A 27302-nucleotide genomic window follows, 5' to 3' on the forward strand; every position below is an offset into this window, starting at 1 on the left:
CAGAATGAAAAGAAAGAAAGAATGGCGAAAATCAGTATCACAGGAATAAGAAAACCAATAGAGTTATTGTAGAAATTTTATTATACTATAGTTAGTTTTAAAAAGAATATCTTTATCAAATCATGTTTTGGTCTATAACTTAACTACAAGGACTAACCAGGGCGAGATGGGTTAGGTTTGTTTAATATTCAATCATGTTTTGGTCTATAACTTAACAATCTTTAAACTTACGGAGTTGTCTGCTTACTCCTTTCATCTTAAACCTATCCGCCGACAAAAAAGTGTAAAAGAAGAAAATCGAAAAATGTATGTTCAACTTGTTTGCATTTAAAAAATCACATTCAGTTATATAGTATTTATTTTCAAACACAAAATACAAAATAATAATGTATGATGGTTCAGCTTAAAATAAAACACAAAAGAAACTTTATTATGAGCCAATTCAAAATATAATGTTTGATAATTTTGTTTGGTCGTTATGTTGAAACAAAGTATACATATTGAAATCTCAACTGAATATACATTCATTGTGCATTTACAAGTAGATAATTAGTCAGCGCTTAAATAATCAAAACATTTTCAGGAATGCCTTCATTGAACTTATAAATACATATTGATTCAGCAAAAGTATAAATGTATTCTCGTTGACTGTAGTAGACTTGACATCTACCATTAGCAAAGGGTGTGAACCCACACTCGTTGACTTTAGTAGACTTTGACATCTACCATTGACAGTATAAAGGTTATATAAGGGTTGCGGCCCTAGTCCTGAATATATTCTGCAAGAATTTTGCATGCTTTCTCTCAGAGAAAGGAGGTGTTGACACCTCAACTGCTTTCTACTAACATAATTGAAAGTAGAAAAAGAATTAAAACCTGTAGATCATGGCATTTTTTTCTTACTCTGTCATTAATTTTACGCAATAAATATTGAAAAGAATCCTTTATTTATATTTAAAACATATAGTTTGAATAGCAATGGATTATTCATATTCATATTTTTATTCAACTACAAAGCACGAGATAATACAAATAAAAAATCACAATTTACTATGTAGTTTGGACCCGCCTAACCAGAGTAGGTTGTTTTAATTGGTTGGCCCACTATAAACGAATGAGAATTGCAGATAAAAACAATGTACATTGTACATTTTAAACATAAGAATGATAATAAATCAGGTAAAAGGTAAGGAGGAGGTGAGGGAGTATAAAGAAAAGGGAGGATACTCAGCGTAAGGGTTGGAACAGAGGGTAACATAAGTTATTAGAATCATGTTTATGAACTACAGGGTGAAGAAGATAGTAAAGACTAAGTTTATCCACATGATACACAGTTTTTTTTTTTACAGATATAATTTGCATAACTATCTAAATAGATCTTGGCGACTTTTNACCAGGTCTTTTTGATGTCTTTTGAGTATTCTGTAAATTTTGAAGAAAAATAACTAGTCTTGGCCTTTTTTATTGTTGTGCGATAAACAGAATTATATTTTCTAAAAGTTTCTAAATTGTTTGTAGTTGGATTCAGGATTTTTTTCTTAAATAATTTTTCTTTTTGTTTTCTTGACACTAGCAAGGCGGAAGTGAACCAAGGGTTAACAGAATTTTTATTTTTGTTTGGTTTATATTTGATAAATGGAAAGCTTTCTTCATAAATATTATTTAAAGTGTTAGAAAATTCAGAAAAGGCTGTAGAAGGATCTTCATTTATCATAACATGAGTCCAGTCATTGAGTAACAATTTTTCCTTAAACTTGGTTTTATTTTCGATTGAAGTGTTTCTAATTAGAACTGGTTTGCTACCAATATTATCTTCATGTTGTGTACATTTAGACAAAGAAAAAACGGGTAAATGGTCAGATAAACTTGAGTAGATGATTCCACATTCTTTTGACTCAGGATCTGAATTACTAAATATGTGATCTAGTAATGTTGCAGATGTTTGAGTAATACGTGTAGGGAGTGTAATTAGCGGAAGAAGTGAATGTGTTAACAGGGTGTTTAAAAAGTTAGATGTAGCATTGTGAGAAGTGTGATTCAGCAGATTAATATTTAGGTCACCCATGATTTGAATTTCTTCAGCTTTACTCAGTGATTTGTCGGATGAAATATTTTTTAGAATAGATTCCATAATTTCAGTAAACTTAATGATATCAGAGTTTGGAGGTCTATATACATTACCAATAATTCTAAATTTCTTTGAAGAAACTTTGACTTTTAAAAAGATAGATTCAAAAACTCTTTCCTCAAAGACAGATATATTTTCTAGGACCTCAAAATCATGTTCATTTTTTACCCAACATGCTACCCCTCCCCCTAAGAGGATTAAGAGGATAGAAGATGGTTAGAATGGAAACGGATTAAGAGGATAGAAGCTGGTTAGAATGGAAACGGATTAACAGGATAGAAGATAGTTAGAATGGAAACAGATTAAGAGGATAGAAGATGCAGGCTAGAATGGAAACGGATTAATAGGATAGAAGAGGGTTAGAATGGAAACGGATTAAGAGGATAGAAGATGGTTAGAATGGAAACGGATTAAGAGGATAGAAGAAGGTTAGAATGGAAACGGATAAAGTGGATAGAAGATGGCTAGAATGAAAAAGGATTAAGAGGATAGAAAATGGTTAGAATGAAAACGGATTAAGAGGATAGAAGATGGCTAGAATGGAAACGGATTAAGAGGATAGAAGATGGTTAGAATGGAAACGGATTAAGAGGATATGATGAATCGAAGAGGATTCCACACTGTCCACACACAGTCTGCTCATCTGTCCCAGGACCATTCTAAACTAATTTATTAAAGCGAGTGTTCACGAATCTATTACCTAGTCATTCATATTATGTTATATTCAATACTGAGATACTTTCTTTAACTGGCATATTTTGAAAATAATGCTGAACTAGAATAAAATGACACCTTGCAATGCTTCTATATAAATACTTGACATTTTTGTTAAAAATAGAAATTTAGTTTGGTTAGGCAAATACTACAGGAAGTCCCAAAAAACATGGGAATTCAGTGACGAATTCGATGTCGTCTTTGTCATGAATTAGCATTGTAATACCTAATTTCAAAAGCCGTAATATTTTTATGTCTGCTAGAGTTTATTTTGTGAAAACGGTAAATGGCTGTAAAGATGTGTCTATAATGTCTCCGCAAGATGAACAGTGAAGACGGACAAGTTTACTCTGTTTGTATACTGCAATTTTCTTGTTTTACTAAGTACAACCGTATGCAGTCAAAACATAAACAAACACAATGTGAACATAGCAGACGAAACTCTTACAGATTACAGCTTTCTCAGTAGGTATCACAATACTAAATCAAAGAATTATTGTAAAGAAGATATCGAATTCGTCACTGAATTCCCATGTTTTTTGGGACACCCTGTATATTTAGAATCTTTCCTGCTCTCGGATAGTTTTTGACTTAAGCTCTTAACCAGGGAATAAGATTAAAGGGAAGGGGAATTGCGCTAGTCTTCCATGAGAAAACCGGTCGCACTGCTTTGCAGACAAGTTCGGTAAACCTTACACACACTCTTTTGGTACAGACACACAGCATGACTACAGTCAAGGAAATTGCAGATCAACGTCGTCTCCGCTGTTCTACTGTATTATTTTGTTCAATCCCAAACATCACACAACGAATGTTTGAAATTTGCTTATTTTTCTATTTTCTTTTCTGCGTTAAATTCGTTATACCCTTCAAATATTCTCTTTGTATCGTCTTTATCCTTCTCAATAAATTCTCAATAATCACCAAAAATCTCATTGAATTCTTAATCACTTATGTGATTTTCTAATTTTCCCTTATCATTTATAGGTCCTGCTGGGGTGGGGGGGCAATTTGACACCCCGCCCCCAGTAGTTTTTCTTACATAACTTAAAAAATATTGGTCTGAGACTGTTAAAATGTTATAAAATATAAATATAAAATACATATATATTACACTTATTATTTATTAGACAATTAAAAATACACAAATGTACAGTGTACACTCCTTGACTGTATATAGAACAATTGCCGAGATTCTTATATACTGTATAATATACCTACAGTACGAACAGTACACGCCTTCGGTTCGTTATTATTTAGTGAAAGTTCTGACACATTCTTTAAGATACTTTCTCAGAATTGGTTTCTGGATGTATAAATTAAACCGTACTGCAGGCTCTATAAAAAACAAATAGTATTCAGAAAGAATAACGTGTTACATCCTGGGGAAGACCTATAAAACTGTAGAATAGGAAGACGACCGTTAGACTCAAGTTATGACTTTAGATAGACCAATGATCATGAAACACAACAATTGGGAAATATAAACAAACCAAATTCACTTATCAAGTTAATTTTCAACCTACTGGTGAAATTATTTGCTTTGTTACAACATCAAATACAAAAATGTTGGCTAATATTTCGTCTTCCTATTCCACATTTGTATGGGTCTCACTGTATCTACTTTAACTACTTTATCTAAAGACTAACCTCGCATGCTGTTCCATCCATTGGAGTTGAGTTAATACCGCACATCAGTTCAGATTCTCTAAACACTTTTTTATTAAAATCATGCATTTAATTCCCAGCACTTTTTTACCTCATAATACCAGAAAGAAACTTATTTAAAAAATTAAAATTGAAAAATCTGTGAAAGAAATTCTTGATAATGTCATTTTCATGTTTATTTTTTAAATTATATTTCTAGGAGAGTCATTATTTAATTTCTTTATAAAATAAAAAGTGCTCTGAACCATCTCAATATCTAGGTTTCTTGTGATTCTAGTTCATTTTTTATTTCATGAAAAAAGATTATTTTCTATTCATATTCGTATAATTGTAGGGTTTGTTAGCTTTTTACTACTATTTTGTGTTTATCAATGTTAGTTTGTGCAGTACAGTTAAAATCAATGTTAGTTTGTGCAGTACAGTTAAAATCAATGTTAGTTTGTGCAGTACAGTTAAAATTAATGTTAGTTTGTGCAGTACAGTTAAAATCAATGTTAGTTTGTGCAGTACAGTTAAAATCAATGTTAGTTTGTGCAGTACAGTTAAAATCAATGTTAGTTTGTGCAGTACAGTTAAAATCAATGTTAGTTTGTGCAGTACAGTTAAAATCAATGTTAGTTTGTGCAGTACAGTTAAAATCAATGTTAGTTTGTGCAGTACAGTTAAAATCAATGTTAGTTTGTGCAGTACAGTTAAAATCAATGTTAGTTTGTGCAGTACAGTTAAAATCAATGTTAGTTTGTGCAGTACAGTTAAAATCAATGTTAGTTTGTGCAGTACAGTTAAAATCAATGTTAGTTTGTGCAGTACAGTTAAAATCAATGTTAGTTTGTGCAGTACAGTTAAAATCAATGTTAGTTTGTGCAGTACAGTTAAAATCAATGTTAGTTTGTGCAGTACAGTTTAAATCAATGTTAATGTGTGCAGTACAGTTTAAATCAATGTTAATGTGTGCAGTACGGTTTAAATCAATGCTAGTTTGTGCAGTACGGTTTAATTCAATGTTAATTTGTGCAGTAAAGTTAAAATCAATGTTAGTTTGTGCAGTACGGTTTAAATCAATGTTGGTTTGTGCAGTACGGTTTAAATCAATGTTAGTTTGTGCAGTACAGTTTAAATCAATGTTAATGTGTGCAGTAGAGTTTAAATCAATACTAATGTGTGCAGTACGTTTTAAATCAATGTCAGTTTGTGCAGTACAGTTAAAATCAATTTTAATGTGTGCAGTACAGTTAAATCAATGTTAATGTGTGCAGTACAGTTTAAATCAATGTTAATGTGTGCAGTACGGTTTAAATCAATGCTAGTTTGTGCAGTACGGTTTAATTCAATTTTAATTTGTACAGTACGGTTTAAATCAATAATAATTTGTGCAATACGGTTTAACTTAATATTAATTTTGTGCAGTATGGTTTAAATCAATACTTAACGGTCCAGTACGGTTGAGATCAATATTATTTGTGCAGTACGGTTTAAATAAATGTTAATTTGTGCAGTACAGTTTAAATCAATGTTAATTTGTGCAGTACGGTTTAATTCAATGTTAATTTGTGCCGTACTGTTTAAATCAATGTTAGTTTGTGCAGTACGGTTTAAATCAATGTTTGTTTGTGCAGTACGGTTTAAATCAATGTTAGTTTGTGCAGTACAGTTTATTCAATGTTATTTTGTGCAGTACAGTTAAAATCATTTCTAATGTGTGCAGTACAGTTTAAATCAATTTTGATGTGTGCAGTACAGTTTAAATCAATGTTAATGTGTGCAGTACAGTTTAAATCAATGTTAATGTGTGCAGTACGGTTTAAATCAATGCTAGTTTGTGCAGTGCGGTTTAATTCAATGTTAGTTTGTGCAGTACAGTTAAAATCATTTCTAATGTGTGCAGTACAGTTTAAATCAATTTTGACGTGTGCAGTACAGTTTATATCAATGTTCATGTGTGCAGTACAGTTTAAATCAATGTTAATGTGTGCAGTACGGTTTAAATCAATGCTAGTTTGTGCAGTACGGTTTAATTCAATGTTAATTTGTACAGTACGGTTTAAATCAATAATAATTTGTGCAATACGGTTTAACTTAATATTAATTTTGTGCAGTACGGTTAAATCAATACTTAACGGTCCAGTACGGTTGAGATCAATATTATTTGTGCAGTACGGTTTAAATCAATGTTAATTTGTGCAGTACAGTTTAAATCAATGTTAATGTGTGCAGTACGGTTTAAATCAATGCTAGTTTGTGCAGTACGGTTTAAATCAATGTTAGTTTGTCCAGTACGGTTTAAATCAATATTAATTTATACGGTACAGTTTAAATCAACAAATATTTGTGCAGTACGGTTTAAATCAATATCAATTTGTATGATACGGTTTAAATAAAAAAATGTTGTGCAGTTCGGTTTAGATGAAAAGAGATGTCCACTTTTCCCTAAAAAGTTGGATGCTTTAATTTTATCATACACAAAATAATAAATATACATAAATAGCGAATGGTTGTCGTCTTTGATCTTTCTTTAAATTGTAAAGATACCGTAACAGATTTGTAATTTTTAACTGACAATGCACTCTACAGATGATAGAAAACGAATCTTTGTAAGAAAGTCGCAGGAAAAAAAGTTTCTGAAAAAAACCTAGAAATAAAAAACTTTGTTCAAAATTCTCAATTTTCTGAATTCCTAGGACAAAATGTTACTGGAAATAAAGTCCCAATTTTAAAATTCCTGGGACTTTTTTCCTAAAATAATGTCTCAGGAAATAAGATGACAGGAATTAAAGTCCTGAAGAAAAAAGTCCTAAGTCTTGGGAAAAGAAGGTGAAGTCTTAGACGTTTTCATAAAAAGGACTTTTCTCCTATGCATCTTCATATTTTTAATTTCAAGGGCCTTTTATCCATGATTGTAAACATATCTTGTTCCCATGCATTTTCTACTATAAAAGGACTTTTTTCCTGGGACGTTTTTGTAAAAAATGATACTGGAACCAGATAAAAAGTAAAAGAAGAAAGCCTTAAAATAGTAGAACTTTATTTCCAAAGACTTTATATTTTTACGACTTTTTTCTACAGGACTTTTGAAGTGCCAAAATTTAGGACTTTATTTCCAAAAACTTTATTTCAGAGAACCTTGGTTAATAAAAGATTGCGAGAATAAAAGTCAGCTAGTTCAAACGGGTTTAGAGCGCTTTATCGCAACCACTTAAAAGTTTCCGCTGAGGACATCATTGCAGATTATCGTTTTCCCCATGAAAAGTTCGTATTTGAGATTTGGTTCGGTTAGGACTGTTTTTAACTTGAGTTTTCTGACCTCTGAAGTCTGATATATCCATGTTCTCCCCAGTTTTTCCCCCACGAGTTCCGAACTAACCAATAATCTCCATGAGCATCATCACTACCATACCTAGAACAAGGTTTGTAAATAGACGTTTAGAATCTATTCATATATTTCTTTCTCAGTCTGTCCATTTGGGCCCAAATTTTGTGTGTGACCTTGCATGACCCCAATGAAGGTTTATGGATACTCAGGATTTCAAGAGATGTCTCCAAAAATATTTGATTTTTTAAAAGTTTTTAAAATCCACGCGAAAATATTATGAAATCTGTGAACTTTTTTTGTAAAGAGAAGATGCTCGCCGATTAAGCCACCGCAGTTAAAAGTTGAAATACAAAATTACTCGAAGCGCCCTTGAAGCCTAGTAATAAAAATTGTTTACGAACCTTCGCAATCAGGCTATTTTTTTATTAAATAGTAACACAGCTGGCGATCAAACTCTTTTTAAAAAAGTGAATTGAACAGTCCTCATATATGCACACTCTTATTTGCTAACCATTTTATCATTGCACTGATGTTGTAGCCCTTTGATTTTTTTCAACCTTTGATGACTTTGTTGAAGTTCAAATTATGAAAGGTTTACATGCACTAGGTTTAAAAGTTATATGGATTATAAACAGACAAACATAACCCACCCTACTAGTTGTACTGCATGGTTTAGAGCAATATTATCCTCGTAAGCACAAGATCCAAATACACCACTTCCGTAGAACTAAAAATAAACATTAAAGGGACTGTAGACGTAATGACCCTCTGTTTGTAGAGATGAGTTTCCGATTCACAAAAGTACCCTTTAAACCTTTGTCTGATCAAGGCTGTCGGAAGTATTCTTATCAATCTTCAGATTGTTGAACATTTTATTTGCAAGCAAGCTGTTTTATATTTAAAAATATTAATATTCACTTTCTTGATGTGACAGAAAAAAAATAATTACTTCGAATTTTTGAAGATCGTTTTTGACGTGAAATATTTAGTAATTTCAAGGGGCACAAGTGGACAATCAGCTGTGTAAAGGAATTCAATCGTATTTCGATATATTTACACACGGAGATCTCGATACTCAGTAACTGTTTAAAGGATACCGCTGTATATCGGGACTTGTCACTGGAAACTACGTTGACAGTCTCTAGTATAATATTTTTATCATGTCTTATTGTCTTAAATGTAAAAAAATCTTATTTATGTTTTAACACCAGGATTCTAAAATGTACAAAATGGATCAGCAGTATCTGTATTTACACATATTTACAAATTGCATGTGTTTGACCTGCCAAGCAGAAGCGTCTGCAGCCACAGCTAGAGGACCAACGTTGGCAACATGCTGGAGAGTAGCTTCAAGATCATTTGCAGGAATAGTATTGTATCCAGTTATACCAACAACAGGGGCTCGATTCTCAAGATCATATTTACATTTCCCTAGCAAATATAATTTTATCAGACTTTTTCTTTGTGATTTGTGCAGAATTATTTAAACGTATTATCAACATAAAGGTTGACTAAACTCTTTATTTTTAAATCTTCTTAAAAGAATTTAGACCTCTATCTATTTACTTTATAAATAAACTCTTTAAATCTCTCTAATAATAATGAATCTAAAACTCTGCAACTCTTACACTATCTCATATCTATCCAACCTTTTGTTTCTGAGTGAAAAGAAAGATATACCTTTAAACAATTTCTATTGATAATCTGGTAGCATGAATATTACAGGATAGACTCAATGCAAGAAAGGGTTGAGAACCCTTTTATACCCAAGCGCGCCTAGCCTAGCCTAGCATGCTTGTTCGGTACAAAAAGGTTCTTAACCAAAAAATGAAACATAAACAGAAATAAAAGTCGCTGCAAGGTTTCAAGTCTGAAAAACAAAGGTATCTTCCTCATTGTTTATCCGATTTAGGGTGAATCAGGCATGTATGATGTACTGAGATATAGATATTTGACAACTCTGAAAGTTAGTAAATAAATGTTACTGGGGTGAATCAGGTATGTATGATGTACTGAGATATAGATATTTGACAACTCTGAAAATTACTAAATAAATGTTAAAACCCTTGACTATAAAGTGCCGCAAAACCTTGGATTTTATCTCACTAATACTTATACTTTTCTATAGCCCTAGGCATTTACATTTAAAAAAAGGCAATGCACTTTTTTAGCTTAAGTTATAACGAGTTATTAGCAAAGTACTGCTCGATTTTTGGGTGAGGGCGTGCACATCTTGGTTTGCAGTGGATGTAACCCTTTAATCTGAGGGAAATCTTCCGCTTTCCCTATCTTGATGATCTATGCTGTAGAGAAATATATAGGTAAAAACTATGAAAATAATCCAAATTAATCTGAATAAAATTTATTTACCTGTGATGGTTGTTACTCCAGACCAGTAAGGGTATTCTTCAGCTGTTGTTAAACCAAACAGTTGAACATAATTGAAGGCTAGCTGAGGAATAGAACCTACACAACCACCCTTCCCTCCACAGTGCATAGAGTTAGGAGTACAAGATGTTATCTAGAAAATAAACTAATAAAATATTTTTTTTTTTAAAGATATCGTCAAAAATTATCTAAAATGAAATTAAACCTTAATTCAATGCACCGTCTGCATCGGATAAAATGAATTAAAATGTTCAAATAAAGTATTTAAAAATTCAAATAATCTTCAACTGTTATTGATCTTACAAAGTACATTTATGCAAACATTATTTATTTTTCCAGAAAATCCGCCAAAACAAAGTTGAAAATGTGCGAAGTTCACATAAAATGGAACCGTCTAGATTGAAACAACTGAAATCTCTCTTCAAACTTGAAAACGTTTACAAATCAATAACTTTTTTGTTTACAATACTAGGTAATAATTATATTAAATGGTGATTGAAAATATTTTGAACCTAATTAAAACATAATTTAGAAAATTTTCACTCTTGGATTGGAACAGGAAAACCTTTCTTTAACTCATGCTTCCTGGGTTTATTATCTCTGCGAACTGGTTGCCATGTTGTTTTTGTCTGTGTACTATTTACCTCTATAATATCAATTATTCTGAACGACAGTGCTTGGGATATGATGAGTGAAGGGTATATGCTAGAGCACAGGAATCAACACTATCTAGAAATGATAGTTGATGCTCTCAGTATATTCATGTCTCTTTGCTTCCTCTACTCGTATATTAAGAAGAAAGTGTATCTGGCCAAGCTTGTATTCTACTGGATCCTGGTGGCAGCTGTATTCCAGATTGCTTGGTTTATCATGGGACACAATACAGAGGGAGATCTCATCCTTCTACATTCAGCTACTGCTGCTCTTTACATATACCTGGATTGTATTGTTGTTTCTTTTATCCAGAGAGCAAGTATAGTCAGCAAGCTGTCTGATGAACACTTTGCTGTACTAGAGGAATGGGATGCCTGGGAGCTAGGAGAGTTTATGCATACAGACAAGAACCTTGATCTGCTCCAGGACCAGGAGGAGACTCTAGAGTACCAAGACGGGGTTCACCAGGACCAGGAAGGAGATGGAGAAAATAGATCTCGTGAAGGAAGGAAGGAAAATTTACAAAGTTTGTATGCAGAAAATAAACCCCAGAGTTCGGATTGGACAAAAAGTTTAGATTTCCAGAATATATCTTGGAACTTGCAGGAAACATACAGTGCTACTCGGGCTCAGGAACAATATAGACAGTATTGTAAACAGAAATATGGTTGCTAGACTCTGTAATTCATTAAATGTACTTGGTAAAGTATTTGACTTCCAAACATACTGTTAAATTCTAAAAATTATTGTTGAGCAATACACATTAAGATCAATTTAAAAAAAATCAAAATGTTTTCCTCCTTTCTTTCAGACGGCATTTAACAATGTAAAAATCAAATACAGTGAAAACCAGCAAACTCTGAAATCCGAAGACGACTATTAGACTCTATTTATAACTTAATAGTCAAATGAACATAAGGCACATCCATTGTGCAGTGTAAACAGACCCATTTAACTTATTTCAATTTTTTCAATGGTTTTTACTGTAGAAACGATAGAAAGTTCAATACGGCGATATGAACTTTACAAGAATAAATAACTGTAGCAATAGCAAGATATTAAAAAAAAATAATCATAAGAAGATAGTTCAGAAAAATATATAAAATTAAAAGATTGGATGCTGCGGAAATTATTAAGAAAATCAAAGAATTCAAATAAAATTATGGAAGCTTAAACTCAAAAGTTTTATTATTTTAAAACTATATTCAGAAGACGACCTCTAAATAGTTGATTTTACCTCTTGTGCGCTGAGTTCTTGAAGAGTAATATTGTTAATCGCTGCATAGGATTCGATCTGTTCCGTAGCAGCGAATGCCCAGCAGGAACCACAGCTGCCCTGTTTAATATATATTAAACTTATAAAAAAATAAATACACACACATTACCTAAATTTGATTAAGAATTCTGGAATCCAGTTAAACAAGTTAAACATGTAACTGAGACGCTTTTATTAAGGTAAAAATAGAATTGTGATAACATGGTAAAACATTTTAGTGTAATGTTACTTGATTCTTGGGTTCTGATACTACTCCGGCCTCTCTCCAGTCAACTTCGGCAGGAAGTTCACTGCTGTAGGATCTGGATTCTGGAAATACATTTTATATCAAGGAACCAAATTAAAACTGAATTAATTCCTGACAAGTTTAATATCATGGAAACCAAGTTTTGAGTACTAAATTAATTTCATTCAAGTTTAAAACCAATTTAACCAAGTTATGAATGCTAAAGGAATTTCTGAATCCTGACAAGTTTAATATCATGGAAACCAAGTTATGAGTGCTAAAGGAATTCATGACAAGTTTAATATCATGGAAACCAATTCATAGGTGTTGATTTTATTTTCTGAATCACAAAATTAAGTGATAAAAAATTATCCGTGGTTTACCTGAGATTGCTTGGCCTGACATAGGCAATCTCTTGTATCCACTGAGAGTGGATTTAAATTCATCTGAAGTAAGATCAGCAAACTCGTTTATCTAACCAATATAATTAAGCTTGTTTAACAACTATGAAACTACAGAGCTCCACGCAAAGAATGTGCTTTTAATGACAACATGAATCATTTTCAATGTGATGTTCTTGCTCATTGAATTTAGTCTTCTAAACTTTCTGGTTCAGCATCGAAAAAACAATTTCTGATAATATCATAGAATGGAAAGAAAAAAACTACTAAAAAATTCTGTTCAGTCGTCTCTGAAGTCTCTTTCTTTAAATGTCATAAAGTCATATAAACTTGAGCGGGTTCTTTTTAAAACGCTAGAATATTTTCCTTCCGCTTTATTTCCAAAATTATGGAATTCGATTGAATTAGAGCTTAAAGAAACTAAATCTGCAAAGCTGTTAACAAGAAAAATCTTCAAAAACTATTCAGATAGTTATGCAACTTATATTTGTAAAAAAAATAACTGCTTTTCATGTGGATAAACTTAGTCTTTGCTATCTTCTTCACCCTGTAATTTATAAACATGATTCTAAAATATATGTTACCCTCTGTTACAACCCTTCCGCTGAGTACCCACCCTTTCCCTTATACTTTTTTACCCCCTCCTTACCTTATTCATGATTTATCATCATTGTTTTGTTTAAAATGTACTCTGTACAGTGTACATCAATCTATTTATTTACAATTCTTATTCGCTTATAATGGGCCAACCAATCAAAACAACCAACTCTGGTTACCGCCTAACCGTCCAAACTACATAGAAAATTGTGATTTTTTATTTGTGCTTTGTAGTTGAATAAAATATGAAATGAAATACGAAGTAAAAAAGCTGAGTGAAGTTGAGCAATTAACATGGTTTTTTGAAGAAAAATCTACAATGAAAGAAGACATGGATCGGATGTATACCTAGGTACGTTTAAAGGGTGTCCCAATAAATATGTAAAATAAGAGAGGATTCTAAGATCGTCTTTACATATAATTTTCAATTTAGTGTGGTACTATAATTCGTAGATTATTTTATCTGTTAGAGCTTAAGATTAGTATGTTTATGTTTTGATAGCATACCGTTGTTCTTAGTAAACTAGAAAATCCTGTAAACAAACAAAGTAAAGTTTTCTCTCTTCACTTTTTATCTTGCAGAAATTTTATAAACACATCATACAACGTTTCCCCAGCCCTTTTCTGAAAATATACTACAGCAGACGTATCTTTATTATGGACATTACAGTGCAGTCATTTCTTATCAATGACGATTCCGAATTCTACACTGAATTCCCTCAACCATGTTTAATGGGTTGATTGCGGATTCTACACAGAGTTCCCCCAACCATGTTTACTGGGATCATTTCGAATTCTACACTGAATTCCCCCAACCATGTTTACTGGGATGATTGCGGATTCTACACTGAATTCCCCCAACCACATTTACTGGGATGATTTCGGATTCTACACTGAATTCTCCCAACAATAGTTTATTGGGATGATTTCGGATTCTACACTGAATTCTCCCAACCATAGTTTATTGGGATGATTTCGGATTCTACACTGAATTCCCCCAACCATAGTTTACTGGGATGATTGCGCGGATTCTACACTGAATTCCCCCAACCATATTTACTTGGATGATTTCGGATTTTACACTAAATTCTCACAACCATAGTTTATTGGGATGATTTCGGATTCTACACTGAATTTTCCCAACCATAGTTTATTGGGTTTATGGTTTTCCTTCATTAGAAATAAACTAACGACCTTCATTGACCAGGTTTTGTGTGGATTGCCATTATTCTCCTTGATCTTCTCCAGGTTCTCTAGGAACACAGAATACCTGGCAAAGAAAACAATTACTGATATTTTTTTTCCAGATTTTATATTTATATTTATATTTATATTTATATTTATATTTATATATATATTTATATTTATGTCTCACCTGTAATCCTCCTCCTCAGCTGTGTAGGTTTTTTTGAAGGTTTTCTTAAACTTAAAGAATTCATCTCTTGAACCCGCAACAAGTCCTAAACTCAATAAAAATAAAATTTTAAAAATTCATTTTCATGCCTGTCAGTGCACCTCATACTCAGCTTATGCAGCTCAGTAAACAGGATTCACCACAATGTATAAGACTTTAAAGACGACTTTATTTTTTCTCACATTAATGTAAACTTGTCAAATAATCTAGTATACTAAGAAAACTTTAAAAGGTGTCAGTTTTTCATAATCAGTGAGTTTTCTAGGTCGTCATTGTAAATCTTATCCCTTGTCTCAGGTAGTCATGTGTACAGGCACAGAAAATTAGTAAATAATAATCCTGACCTAATAATAGGAAGATGGCCAGACCCTTCATGTTTGATCAGTAACTGAATATTAAACATAACTTGGCAAACAAATATATTTGTTATCTTTAAAATGTTATTAAGACAACAAGATGTACTAAAAACACAAAAATTAGATTTATTTAATATCTTTCAAGTTGTTTTACTTACAGTTAAACCCTAAATGAGCCATACATCGAAAGAATTTATCAAATGTCGTCTTGACAATTTTTCAATGGGTTTTATACTATTTTACGTAAATCTCAGTATTTGCGAAAATAAATAAATAGCCTTGAATATGCGGGAACATTTTTAAAGAGTTCCATAATCCATATAATCATTTAATTAAAAAACTAAATATCTGCAACCATTCATTATCAGAAAGTGAAGAATACGACATTTGATGCATTCTTTCGATGTATGGCTTATTTAGGGTTTAACGGAATGTGATTCAGATTTCTAGAGAAGAAGAAAGTAGTCCAATAGTATAATCACGGTTAAAAGGATTGTTTAGATATTTGAATAATGTGAGGGGGTACCAAATACCAATTAATGAACAGAGGATTGTAGTTTGTGAGGTGAAATAATTAAATTATTTTGAAGCATTCGTATCTTCTGTATAAATAAAGCGGATTAAATGAATAACATTATAAACTGTGTAAAATTACATTAGTTCTGTCATAATTTAAACCATAGTTAGAAGTACTAGAATTATAATCTTCTATTCAGAAGTTGACATTTCTTACATTACCAAAATATGTTTAAATTTCTTCCTGTAAAATATTTAATTATTCATCACTAGTTATGCTTGAAAGGAATGTGAAGGAAAAATGAAAGGGGGTGTAGGCATTTTAGGAGTCGAGAGCCAGAAGAGTTCTATCTGATGTTCCTGTCTCGAGAAATTGATTTAACAAGGCTTCCTGACCTGCCTCGGATTTCTTATAAAATAAATTTTCAAATCAGAAATAAATCTAAGGGGGGCGAAATATGCTCAAAGCGCAAATTTTTGTTGCCCACCCTTAGGAGCTGCTAGGGGAGTGGAAAATTTTGAACTATTAATTCAAAACATTTGGCTTGACTTAAATACTTTTAAGGTACATACAGTACAATTACCTTACAAGCATTGCTTTATCTCTACTTCAAAAAAAACTAGCAGCAAAAAATAGCGAACTATTTTTTGTATGTTCTTCACTCTTGAGTTTCAGATTTTAAAAGTTCTGAGTTCTAGGGGGGGGGGGGCTAAGCACCCTCCTTTACAGCTCTAGGGGGGCAGTTTCCCCCCTGTGTACGACCTATCAAAATGGAACCCCCCAGATTGTCTACAGAGGGCCCACTGTGCAAATCGCGGCCCAGATTCAGGAAACGCGTCGGTAAATTCTAGAATTGTTCAGGTTCTATGAGTTCCTATTCACTACCGTAACCAAAACAAAGAATTCATTTAGTGAATCTCAATCTTATGTATTTAACAACTCGGAAGGCAAGAAAACAAGTTTCATAGAGATTTATATCAAACATTTATTGTCTGAAGTTATACATAGAATACACATTACAGAAACCCTACATCTTACATTTCAAGCTCTGGCAGTCAATATCAGTAATTCATTTTTTAACAATTCATTTTTAAATTTTTTACAATTAATAAAAGTACAAATATGACAAATTTTATACATTTTTACGAGAATTTAGAATTTCTTTTAGACATTAATATTCCGAAGGGGATAAACATAAACTACATATTAAACTAATATAGATATGTTTATACAAGAATAAAACAACAGTAAATATTATATTATGTAGGATACAGAAATATAGGGGGCGGAGGGGGTTATATCAAAATTTCTTTTTATTTTCATTTAAAGTTGAAAAGGTTCAATGAATGTTGAGAAACGTGTTGTTTATTAAATCAAATCTAAGAATGGAATGGGATAAACAGATTCAAACATGGAATTACTTGTGCCTAATAAAATCTCCAGGTACATTTTAGGAAGATAAAATAAAATCATGATCATTGAAAAATATTATTTCATCTAATATTAAAACATTTAACTTAATAAATATACGACCTTCAAAAGATTGTTTAAATTTGTCCAAAAACATGAAATATTACACTGAAAGCTGAAAGTAAAACTAATGTCAAACATGAAAAAAGAATACCTATCAAAAACATGAAATATTACAACAAAAGATGAAACTAAAACTAGTGTCTAACAGGAAGAAATAAGACGTATCAAAAACATGAAATATTAAACTGTAAGCTGAAACTAAAACTAGTGTCTAACATGAAAAGAAGACCTATCAAAAACAATTTTCATAATAAAATGCACTTATCATATCATATCATACAGCTAGGGATGCGTCCAACAGCTCCTTGGTAACCAAAATAAATAAAAATAGAGAAAAAGTCAGTACACGAAGATTAAGACTAACCAAGACTAGTTGGATTAGTCTGAAAATAAGATGGAACTGAACAAGTTTAGATAGGATAGTCTGAAAATAGCATGATAAGATGAAACTGAACAAGTTTAGATAGGATAGTCTGAGAATGGCATGATAAGATGAAACTGAACACTGTCTAGAATCCACTTCTCAGTTACAGAATGAACTGAATTGTCTCTACTCTCCTCCCCAACCACTACCTAGAATTAAAGTATCTGATTATTATATTTCAAGATAAAACAAATGCTTTATATCAAAATTAAAATATACGCTTTTGAGTCTTTGTTAGTGACACTCCTTAAAAGTTCACATAAAACCTTAATTCTTGAATAAGGACAAAACTTGAAAAAAAATTTCCACCCAAAGTTTTCCGCAAGGGCCAAATAAATCGTACATTTTCATTATAAATATTCTCGTATATTGGACTTGGACACTTATCAGTCAAATATTGAAACTAACGGTGTTTTATCTAAATAATCATAAATTCTTGTTTAATGTTTTCTGATTTCTAAATCTGCACCTTGAGGATGTATTAATTGTACCTTGACATAAAACGTGGGGGATATCATGAGATATTTAAAAAGATGAAGAATCCCTTTCATCAAAGGGATCAGTTAACCCCTAATATTATACCTGAGCAAGTCTAGCCTGCTGAGATACAAGTCCTCCTCCAGATTGTATCAATTGTTTGAGTTCGTCTCTAGGCGCTCTAAACCAACAATTAAATAAGAAACATAGAAATCTGATTTGTGACTTGCATTAAAAAATTCCATATAAGTAAAAAATCTGTCAACCATTGTTTTAAGATTTTGAAAAGTAAGACTATCTTTGTCTAAATGAGACTGTCGACATAATTTAAAATTACCATCCCCCACCATCCCCTACCCTATATTTAAGAGTGCTTGTGCCCTTTTTAAAAACGTATTCTCAAAACCTTAGTCTGAGCAACAATGATAAGGTCAACCTTGTTCTTAATTAAAAGATTGTACCACAGTTTCAAGTGAGAATTCGCACAGCGGAGACAAGGAAAAAAATGACAGAATTAATTTTATTTTAAGAGGAGAAATTAAGATTTCTTTCTTTTTGGTAATAAGATAATGGTGTAATAGTCGTCTTTAAATGTAGTAAGTGTACTGCAAAGGATTTACATATATTGAATTAGAATAAAAACATTTTGACGCAACATCAATCTGCAAAGCAAAGTATTGCTAGAAATGTTATAAATGTTTGTCCTCTCTAGAAACTAGAGGTTCGGAGGATACAGATAAAAACATTATATTAGCCTCTAACGGAAAATAAATCTGTTAAGGACGGATCTAGAGATAAATTATCTACCTGCAATCTACAGATATATAAATAGTTCCAATCTCCTTGAACAGTTCAGATTTAAACATTCCACCCCAGGTACTCCTCTCTAGTCTGCACAAATCATAAAGTTAATAAACTCAATCTATATTTTTCAAACCTAGTAGTACAATAATTAGCTGAGATGTACAATACATTGTACAAATATATATTACTCAGGGTTTTCTACATCATATTGGAGTTGGACTGAGCATTATTTGTAAATCAAGATTTTTGGAGGAGTATTTTAATTTCTATACTATATTTCATCATAATTCAAGGTTCACGGTGAACTAAGAGTCAGAGCTCCATATAGGATTTAAGTATCCTGAGGCAGAATTGAAAAAAATTTCAGCCGCTGCTCAAATGTGGGTCGTTCCACTTAAAATTGAATTAAATTTCTGAAGATTTAAGCCGGCGTTCAATTGAAACAAGTTTTTGGGGATTTGAGACGCGGCTAAAATTCATTAAATTAGGACACTGCATTTGTAAACTGCCCTTCTCCCTAGTTTCGAGTCGGGTAAATACGTTATTTTTAGGTAAACAAGAGTATCATAGGATGAAAAATCTTGCCTTTTAATGCCCCAATTTTTCATTTTTCATCAAAAATCAACCACTCAAATACCAACCAAATACAGATATAGGTTGGAATAGGTATAAAATGTAATGATAAGAGAATGAAAGATTAAACTAAGAGCATCCACTGATCCTCCTTTGTGTAAATACAGGGTTCATTAGTTAGATTGAAATATATATCTTATATATATTGAGGAGCAGAATGATTCTACAGTCTTCACGTTGATAATGGTAGAGAATAGATTAAAAACCTGTACAAATCTATTCATATAAACATATGTTTCAAAATAATATAAATACAACACAAAAAAGATGAAATTAAATAAAGTTTATTGTATTTTTTCTAAATATTAAAATTGCAACATGTATACTGCAAGTTGAAAACGTTATTGAAGTGTACAGTGCACGAAGATGGAAATAAAAAAAAATATCGGACATCAAGAAAATATAGCATATGAAGATAATTTGATCTTTTGCTAATTTATAAGAAAAAAAATCATGTTGAACGCATGCATTTTTATTTTTCAGAAAATACTTTTAATATTCTTGCTGATTGTTCATTAATTATTTAGTTTCTTCACATCATCATTCATACAACAAACAGGTTAAATACATTTTAGACAATTTTAGGACACCCAATTTTAAACGGGATCAAGACCTTAAACTGTCTTGTACTCCAATATCTATCTATCTATCTATCCCTTTCGGTCTCGTAGATAAATTTTTAAGATTAAAGACGAAGAAAATGTAAATGGCACACTGAGTGAAATTGCAACGGTAGTTTCAACTACCTAAAAGTACCTCACCCCCTTTCAAAACTAAATTTAAAAGTATAAATCGTACTTACTAATGGAATGTAAAGGCCAAAGGGTATCAAAGTAAAAAAAGTATCAAAAGACATAAAAAATTCTAAACAGGTACTTTATTTCTTTGCTAGATTGAGAATGAATGCAATAAATAAATATTTTGGAATATATTTATTATATTATATTATATTAAAATGATACCTGAGATTTCTGACAGCTGGTGAAAAATCCACCATTTCATAAGGTTCCTCGTCTACCCAGTGCTCTGCTTCAAGGCTAGACAGAACCCATTCCTGAACAATACTCATTAACCCACTATTTAGTTGTACAAAACATACTCATTAACAAACATTCAGTTATACAAAACACTCAAAAATATTCAGTTGTAAAAACATACTCCTAAACAGTCGTACAAAACTTTCTTCAACCTGGAAATATCTATGTATGTAGTTATTGTAGATTAAGTCTAACTCTATACATTAACGACATAAGTAAAAATGTAATTTCAGCTCTTTGTTATTATCTGTATTTATCAATTTAAAGTAGAAATATATGTTTGTTTGTTTCTCATAACACAGGAAAACCGTTTGACCAATTTGCCTCAAATTTTAAATATGGAACTTAGTAAGACCACGCGATATTCTTGGTTATGTTTAAAATTCATAAATTGTGGGTTGACTTCTAAAGAGAAAGTTCAGTTAGCAGACAGCACTGGGTTTACAAGATAGTCATGTAATATTTATTTAGCCATTGCCCTTTAGATACATAATTCAATTCATAAAATACATGCATTATACATTTTTGTTTGCTAATCAAAATATTGATAAGTTCCATTAGTTGAATTCTTGCATCACTCCTACCTTAGTTACTATCCAGCAGCCTTGAAGTAGACCCTTGAGTAGGTTCAGGGTTCGTTTCCCTTCTCCGCTCACTACATGACTAGTTCGACTATTTACGCTCGTAGAGAACGTGAACCTAGAAATTATCGGTCAGTAGATTCAATAATTTACTGAGCACTTGTAGTAGTTCTGTAGGTTATCAAACACATTCCAATTTGACCGTTTTCCAGAGATTAAAAAGTAAAAAGTATTTTTCAGAAGTACTAGACAAACTAATCTCAATAGTCCACACTCCACATGTCTAACCCTTGGAGGAATTGAAAGGTTGCCATTAGGAAATATTATTTTTGTACCAACAAAAAAAAAACTTTTTATAACTGTTTAATAAAATAAATCATTTTGAAGATGAATGAATGTAATTGTGTACAATTCAAAAAATAATTTTTCTCTAAAAACAGAATGAGAGAAAGTGATTACCTGCCGTAAGATTTAACAAGTTGGTTGACTAAGCTGATATCATCCTGACTACAGGACGTACATACAATATTCTTGGAGGGAACAGTCCCTTTTCTTCTAAACAACAACAAAGTTGTTAAAATGTTAATCCTGTCTCTATTTAAAATAGGAAGTTGCTTGATTCAAAACGGTACCCATTTGAACTTAACCTGATCAACAAAGTGGAAGATATCATATCATATTTTTTTCGTGTAAAAACCAAAAATGATTGTGGGGCAGCGAAGCAGAAATTTTTTTTTGACCTGAAAAACTCAAAAAGGGACAACATTTTTTAAATAACATAATTTCAGAAAGCAGTCAATTTTTTTTTTTAATTTGAAGACAAGTAATTCTTTACACAAAAATAGATTTTATACCATTTTGCGTTTCCAATTCTTTTCAGTTGTTAATTTTTTGTTGTTGTCTCAGATAGTGTGCCCCCCCCCCCCCAGAAATTCTAAAAATACAAACACAAAATTCTGAAAATAGAAAGCTCACCCCTTACAATATTGTTCCTATCTAACTTGCATTTGCATAGTAATGTTCCATACGCATTAATCAAAATTAATAAGCAAATTGGGAACATTTTGCCTCAAAATCTCAAGGGGGAGGGGGGCGAAGGTACCCCCCCTTGTATCCGCCTTTGGAAACTACGATTGAAAATTATCGTCAACATGGATAACCCATTCATTCTTGATCAGACATATTATTGTGAATCTAACAAACCACTCTATAGATGGAGACAGAGAGCCACTTAAATACGTCTAAAGTTCATTTGAAGTCCAAACTATGAGTTCAGAATATTTAAATATTAATTCATCCTTAACAGTTTTGCTATATTAACCTGTATCTGGAGGTAGTTAGTTCATTAATTGAATCTTTCATCTTCTTCTCCTCCATTTTCTGAATAAATCGCGGCAAAGGAGCAAAATCCATTGAAGACCTGCGCGCCAGTGTTGCCTTGCGCTTCCTACCACGCGAGGTCGATTGATCAGATTTATTGCTAGATTCTGATTGGTTGGACGACATGCTGTCAGCTTCTGATTGGTCGGATTCCTCTGTGGATTTATATATTGTTGCTTTCTTGCTCTTTGGTTTCTTGAATAAATCCTTGGAGCCTTAACGAAACAATTAAGATGAACTGTATATATAAAACAATACAAAATGCAAAATGGTTAAAATCTATATCAATATGTTTACCTCTCGTCTTCACTTCTTTTGAAGGTTTTGATTTGATGACAGTTTTAGTTTTAACATTGCTGAACTGAACATTCTCAACTTGTTTCAGATTGATATCCGGACTATTCCGTGCCGTCTCATCCAGTAGGTTCTGAGAATATAGTTTATGTTTCTTAGCCGTCCTTGACTCCTTCTTGTCGGTAACAAGATTCTCCGTTGATTCCGAGTCTTTAGCTGGAGGTTTAGAGAATACTCTGGAGAGAACAGCATTTTTAGCAGGTTTCTTGGGCTCTTCAGGCAAGGAATTCATAATTGTTGTCTTATTTTTTCCTTGAACTGATGACGACTCAGCTGGTAGAGATGGATTTTCTTTTCTTATAGGGGGAGGCTCAGATCGTTGCAGTGAAGATTCACTCCGCCATGGCGAGCCTTCAGTCTGTCGAGGCGAGCCTTCACTCCGCCATGACGAGGACTTGACACACAATGGCGAAGTTTCGCCGTGTCGTTTTGAAAGTGAATCACTTAGCTGAGATTTAAATGATGAACTGTCATGTGCCAACGGAGATTTATCATTTCGTTTAGGAGACTGGGACTAAAACAAGATATTTCTCTTTCTTTTCAAAGTAATATATCAATAATAAATCAAATAAATTAAAAAATATATACATAAAATATCAAAATAATATACTTAAAGACAAAGTAATAATAATAAAAATTATGCGTTTCTATGGAGACATTAAGTTCAAGTTGATCTTTTTTATGTCATGGAATACAGAAAATGTAAAGCAAATATTTTTTTAAAAATAATCACAGTGATAAGAAAAGTTAAAAGTTTTGATCATAAAAATAATGCAAATTGAATAATGTTAGAGCATGTACCTAACACAGGCACAGTGGTTAGTTAATAAAGAGTACATAGACCTACCTGATGTTTTCCAGCCGACCTTGAATCTTCAAGTTTACGTTTAGGAGCAACTAGAAACATCTTGTGGTTAGTTGGTCGACCAAACTTTGTTGCACGGTTCTCAGAGACAGGAGTCTAAACATATGTTTTCTTTGATCTAATTCTAAAGAAGACATTACTTTAAAATTGTTTAATTCATCCATTTAATGAAAAAAATTACCCTATATTTTCTTTTCGAAGGCGAAACTTCCGAAGCACCAATGTCATCTGGAAATCCTAGAAAAAAGTTATAATCTTAAGATTTCCGCCTGAAAAGAGTTCTATCTTAAAATTTCTGTTGGTAAAATAAATACCTTCAAACTCGTAAATATCCTGATTTGATGAATCTCGATCAACTGGAGCCGGTGTATCCTGTTCCTGGTTTCTCCAGGGAGCTACTATTCTGGATCTTGGAGATACAACTGGCTCAGTACTTTCAGGACCTTTCTTAGGAACCTTTTCAAGGCTTGAAGAGGGTTTGGGAGCATTGCTAGTAATATTATCATCATGAACATCTTTCGTAACACAGACTCGGCTTGATTCTTGTAATTGTGGCGATGAAAAATTATTTATTGCTGGAGCAGGGGATCTGATCTGATGGGTTGGTGAAGGAAATGAATGCTCGGCACTACTGGGGCTCCGTACAGAAGAATGGAGGAGAGCTGCAGGGATCTGTTTGGAATTACTGGACATAGATTTTAGGTAAGCTGATTTATTTTTCTCTCTAATTTTACTGTCTTCTTGAGTTTTCTTTACAAGACTTTGAGACAACACAAACTTCTTCCTTGGGGGACTTCCAGATGACTTTCTTCCACTTTGATTAGAGGTTAATAGAGCGTCGAAAAGTCTATCATTTTCAAGTTCTCCGGGCGTTTTAGGTTTTGTGGGAGAAGAAGAAACAGATTTTATGGGAGATAAGGTTGAAGTGTCTTTTGGAACAAGGGGTATTTTTGTCGAGGCTGGCTTATCATCAGGTCTTTCATTAAGATTGATTGCAGATTCTTTCAATAGCTTAGAAGCTGATTTTTGGAAGGGTTTTGAGAGTTTTTCCTTAGTTTGCTTAGAGGCTGAGGCTTTTGAGGTTTTAGAAGCCGCAGCCGTAAGAGTCATAGGATCTTTATCTCCTGCATTGGAAATAGAATTTCCCGCCACAACGGATAATCTTGTGGATTCTAGATTAGGGGCCCCTAGTTTAGTATTTTCTTCAAGCTCTAGGGTCATATTTAAACGTTTCCGTCCAACCTTTAACCTTCTTTTTCCTGCTTCTGTAACAGTTGGCTGAACGCCAGAACTTAATGCATTCTTACCACCAGTTCCAGATACAGATATTTGTTTGGAGGAAATGTCATCTGTCAGTTTGCTGGAAGTTTCACGATCAACAGAAGTTGACTCTCTCAATGGACTTTGTTGTATAGCAAGCACATTTGAAGCTTTAGTGCATATTTGTGTGGATTGACGGTTGGATCTACGTTTAATAGTTTGATCAGCAGTATCTGAGGAGGGGAATAATTGATCTTGGCTCATGATTGGGGATGCAAGGAGAGTAGAATCAGAGAGCTGGTGGAACCTTCTGGGTTTACCTAGGATATTGAATACTAGATTAATTACCTGATATTACTAAACAAGGTGTTCAGAGTTTGATATTTACCTGTAGTATCAAGAGAACTACTTTGGGTTACATTCTGAGAACCTCTGACTGTGGTTGTATCTTTATCTCCTGTTCTTGTCCGTGAATCTGTATCTCCTGTTCTTAAAGGTGTATCAGCACTGCTGTTCAAACATGAGTCACTGTTTAGTCTCGCCAATGCTTTATTTCTAAAGGCAAAAGATTTAAACAATGAAGAATACACAATTCCCGTGTCCCATTTTTATTAAGAATACATACATAAAATCCGAAGCTAATTACTTACTTTTTATATCTATGAATAAGCCTATCTGCCAAAGACAAATCTAACTCATCTTCATCTTCCCAAATAGGAGTAGAGGGTGCCTAAATATTTCACATTCCTTAATGCAATACATTTCACAATTAATGAATAGAAATTTTGAAAACCGAGGTCAACTGTGCTTTAAATCTGTTCATTACCAGAAGTTATGGACCTTGGTGGAATTAAAAACGCAATTTGTTTCCGAGGAATATATCACCTGGAAGAACTCCTTTCTGAAGGGTGAACCTGAAGGAGATTTAATCTCGTTCAGAATCTTCAAAAGTTTATCCTCCTCCTTCTTCTCAACTACATACGGACTACCCTCGTAGTACAGAGGATGGATGGGTTTAGATTTAAATAGAGCTTTCTTTCTCTCATCCTCCTTTTTCTTCTTTCGTTCCTTAGCTCTCTCCTCTTTCTTCTTCTTCTCCTGGAACAGGTTCCAACCCTCCTCCACGGACCGGATATGGATGGATTTCAGTTTTCGTAAACTTGGAAACTTACCCTGGTCGTAGGGTTCACAGCAGGGAGAAGGAAACCTGAACAAATATAACCTTAGGCAGATAAAGAGAGGGCGAAACTTTTGGATATCGGGCTAAGCTTACACAAGATGCCTAAATTTGATGAGAAGAGACCTTAAACTATTTCTTTAATCCATATAAAACTCTAGGTTAATTCATCTTGCAGCAGTTTCACTGCTTCTAAGGAAGTAGATTATATTTTCAACACAAAATATATTCTTTTCTTGACCTTATTTCATGGTTTGACATGATGAAGAAATATGAATAAAAACATGATCCAATTTAAGGATAACTTAAATAAAAACATATATCCATGAATAAGAGTCTAACTATCTTATCTCCCCCCCCCCTCATAATGTTCTCTAATGTTATTTCTTTTATGTCTTGAAAATAGAAAACACAGTTTTAAATTCTATTAAAATATCACAATTTCAATTGACAAATATGAACAGTTTTTCACAAAAACGCCATGATTATATTATATGAGCCAAGTTATTATAAAGAGGAATTAACAAACCTAGCTGTAGAAACCAGTTTACCCTCATTAATACATTCAAATACCCAAAGTATAGATAGGATCGGCAGATTCAACTTTTTAGCCTAAACAGAAAAGATATAAATCTAGATTCTAGCTTGATCCATAGCTATATATATCATGAGTAAATTATTATCATTACCAATATTTATATTATGGGTAAATTATTATTATTACCAATATTTATATTATGAGTAAATTATTACCAAATTATAACATGAGTAAATTGCTCCACCTACCTTTAGATAATTCAATTTAGTTCCTCCATGGAAAAAACCATGATTAACTTATTACCAATATCACCTACCTTTAGATAGTTGGATTTAGTTCCTCCATGAAAAATAACATGAGTAACTTATTACCAATATCACCTACCTTTAGATAGTTGGATTTAGTTCCTCCATGAAAAATAACATGAGTAACTTATTACCAATATCACCTACCTTTAGATAGTTGGATTTAGTTCCTCCATGAAAAATAACATGAGTAACTTATTACCAATATCACCTACCTTTAGATAGTTGGATTTAGTTCCTCCATGAAAAATAACATGAGTAACTTATTACCAATATCACCTACCT

General features: G+C 32.5%; 3 protein-coding genes across 4 annotated transcripts; 1 reads left to right on the plus strand and 2 right to left on the minus strand.

Annotated features, from left to right (window-relative positions):
• Positions 1 to 1706: 1706 nt before the first annotated feature.
• Positions 1707 to 15231, minus strand: LOC111698581 (ervatamin-C). Its single transcript, XM_023468944.1, has 12 exons — positions 15121 to 15231; positions 14738 to 14822; positions 14557 to 14632; positions 12748 to 12838; positions 12368 to 12447; positions 12100 to 12198; positions 10191 to 10341; positions 9103 to 9251; positions 8471 to 8547; positions 7812 to 7904; positions 4493 to 4550; positions 1707 to 2787 (listed from the first exon to the last, which is right to left on the minus strand). Exons 1-12 carry the CDS (start codon positions 15149 to 15151, stop codon positions 2698 to 2700), a joined length of 1080 nt encoding a protein of 359 aa, XP_023324712.1. The 5' UTR covers positions 15152 to 15231; the 3' UTR covers positions 1707 to 2697.
• Positions 10560 to 11646, plus strand: LOC111698582 (uncharacterized). 2 transcript variants are annotated; one of them, XM_023468946.1, is made up of 2 exons: positions 10560 to 10680; positions 10883 to 11646. In XM_023468946.1, exon 2 carries the CDS (start codon positions 10893 to 10895, stop codon positions 11535 to 11537), a length of 645 nt encoding a protein of 214 aa, XP_023324714.1. In that variant the 5' UTR covers positions 10560 to 10680; positions 10883 to 10892; the 3' UTR covers positions 11538 to 11646. The 2 variants fall into 2 exon arrangements, with proteins under 2 accessions (XP_023324714.1, XP_023324713.1); XM_023468945.1 differs by having other exon boundaries at positions 10561 to 10680; positions 10741 to 11646.
• Positions 15232 to 17582: 2351 nt separating the features above from the next.
• Positions 17583 to 27212, minus strand: LOC111698579 (microcephalin). Its single transcript, XM_023468941.1, has 16 exons — positions 27165 to 27212; positions 26704 to 26786; positions 25883 to 26204; positions 25648 to 25727; positions 25386 to 25552; positions 24052 to 25317; positions 23919 to 23974; positions 23720 to 23833; positions 22816 to 23386; positions 22460 to 22733; positions 21598 to 21693; positions 21142 to 21256; positions 20483 to 20574; positions 18891 to 18974; positions 18189 to 18264; positions 17583 to 17755 (listed from the first exon to the last, which is right to left on the minus strand). Exons 6-16 carry the CDS (start codon positions 25259 to 25261, stop codon positions 17642 to 17644), a joined length of 2802 nt encoding a protein of 933 aa, XP_023324709.1. The 5' UTR covers positions 25262 to 25317; positions 25386 to 25552; positions 25648 to 25727; positions 25883 to 26204; positions 26704 to 26786; positions 27165 to 27212; the 3' UTR covers positions 17583 to 17641.
• Positions 27213 to 27302: the final 90 nt, after the last annotated feature.

This window comes from Eurytemora carolleeae, unplaced genomic scaffold, assembly GCF_000591075.1.
Source record: "Eurytemora carolleeae unplaced genomic scaffold, Eaff_2.0 scaffold297, whole genome shotgun sequence".
Lineage (NCBI taxonomy): Eukaryota > Metazoa > Arthropoda > Copepoda > Calanoida > Temoridae > Eurytemora > Eurytemora carolleeae.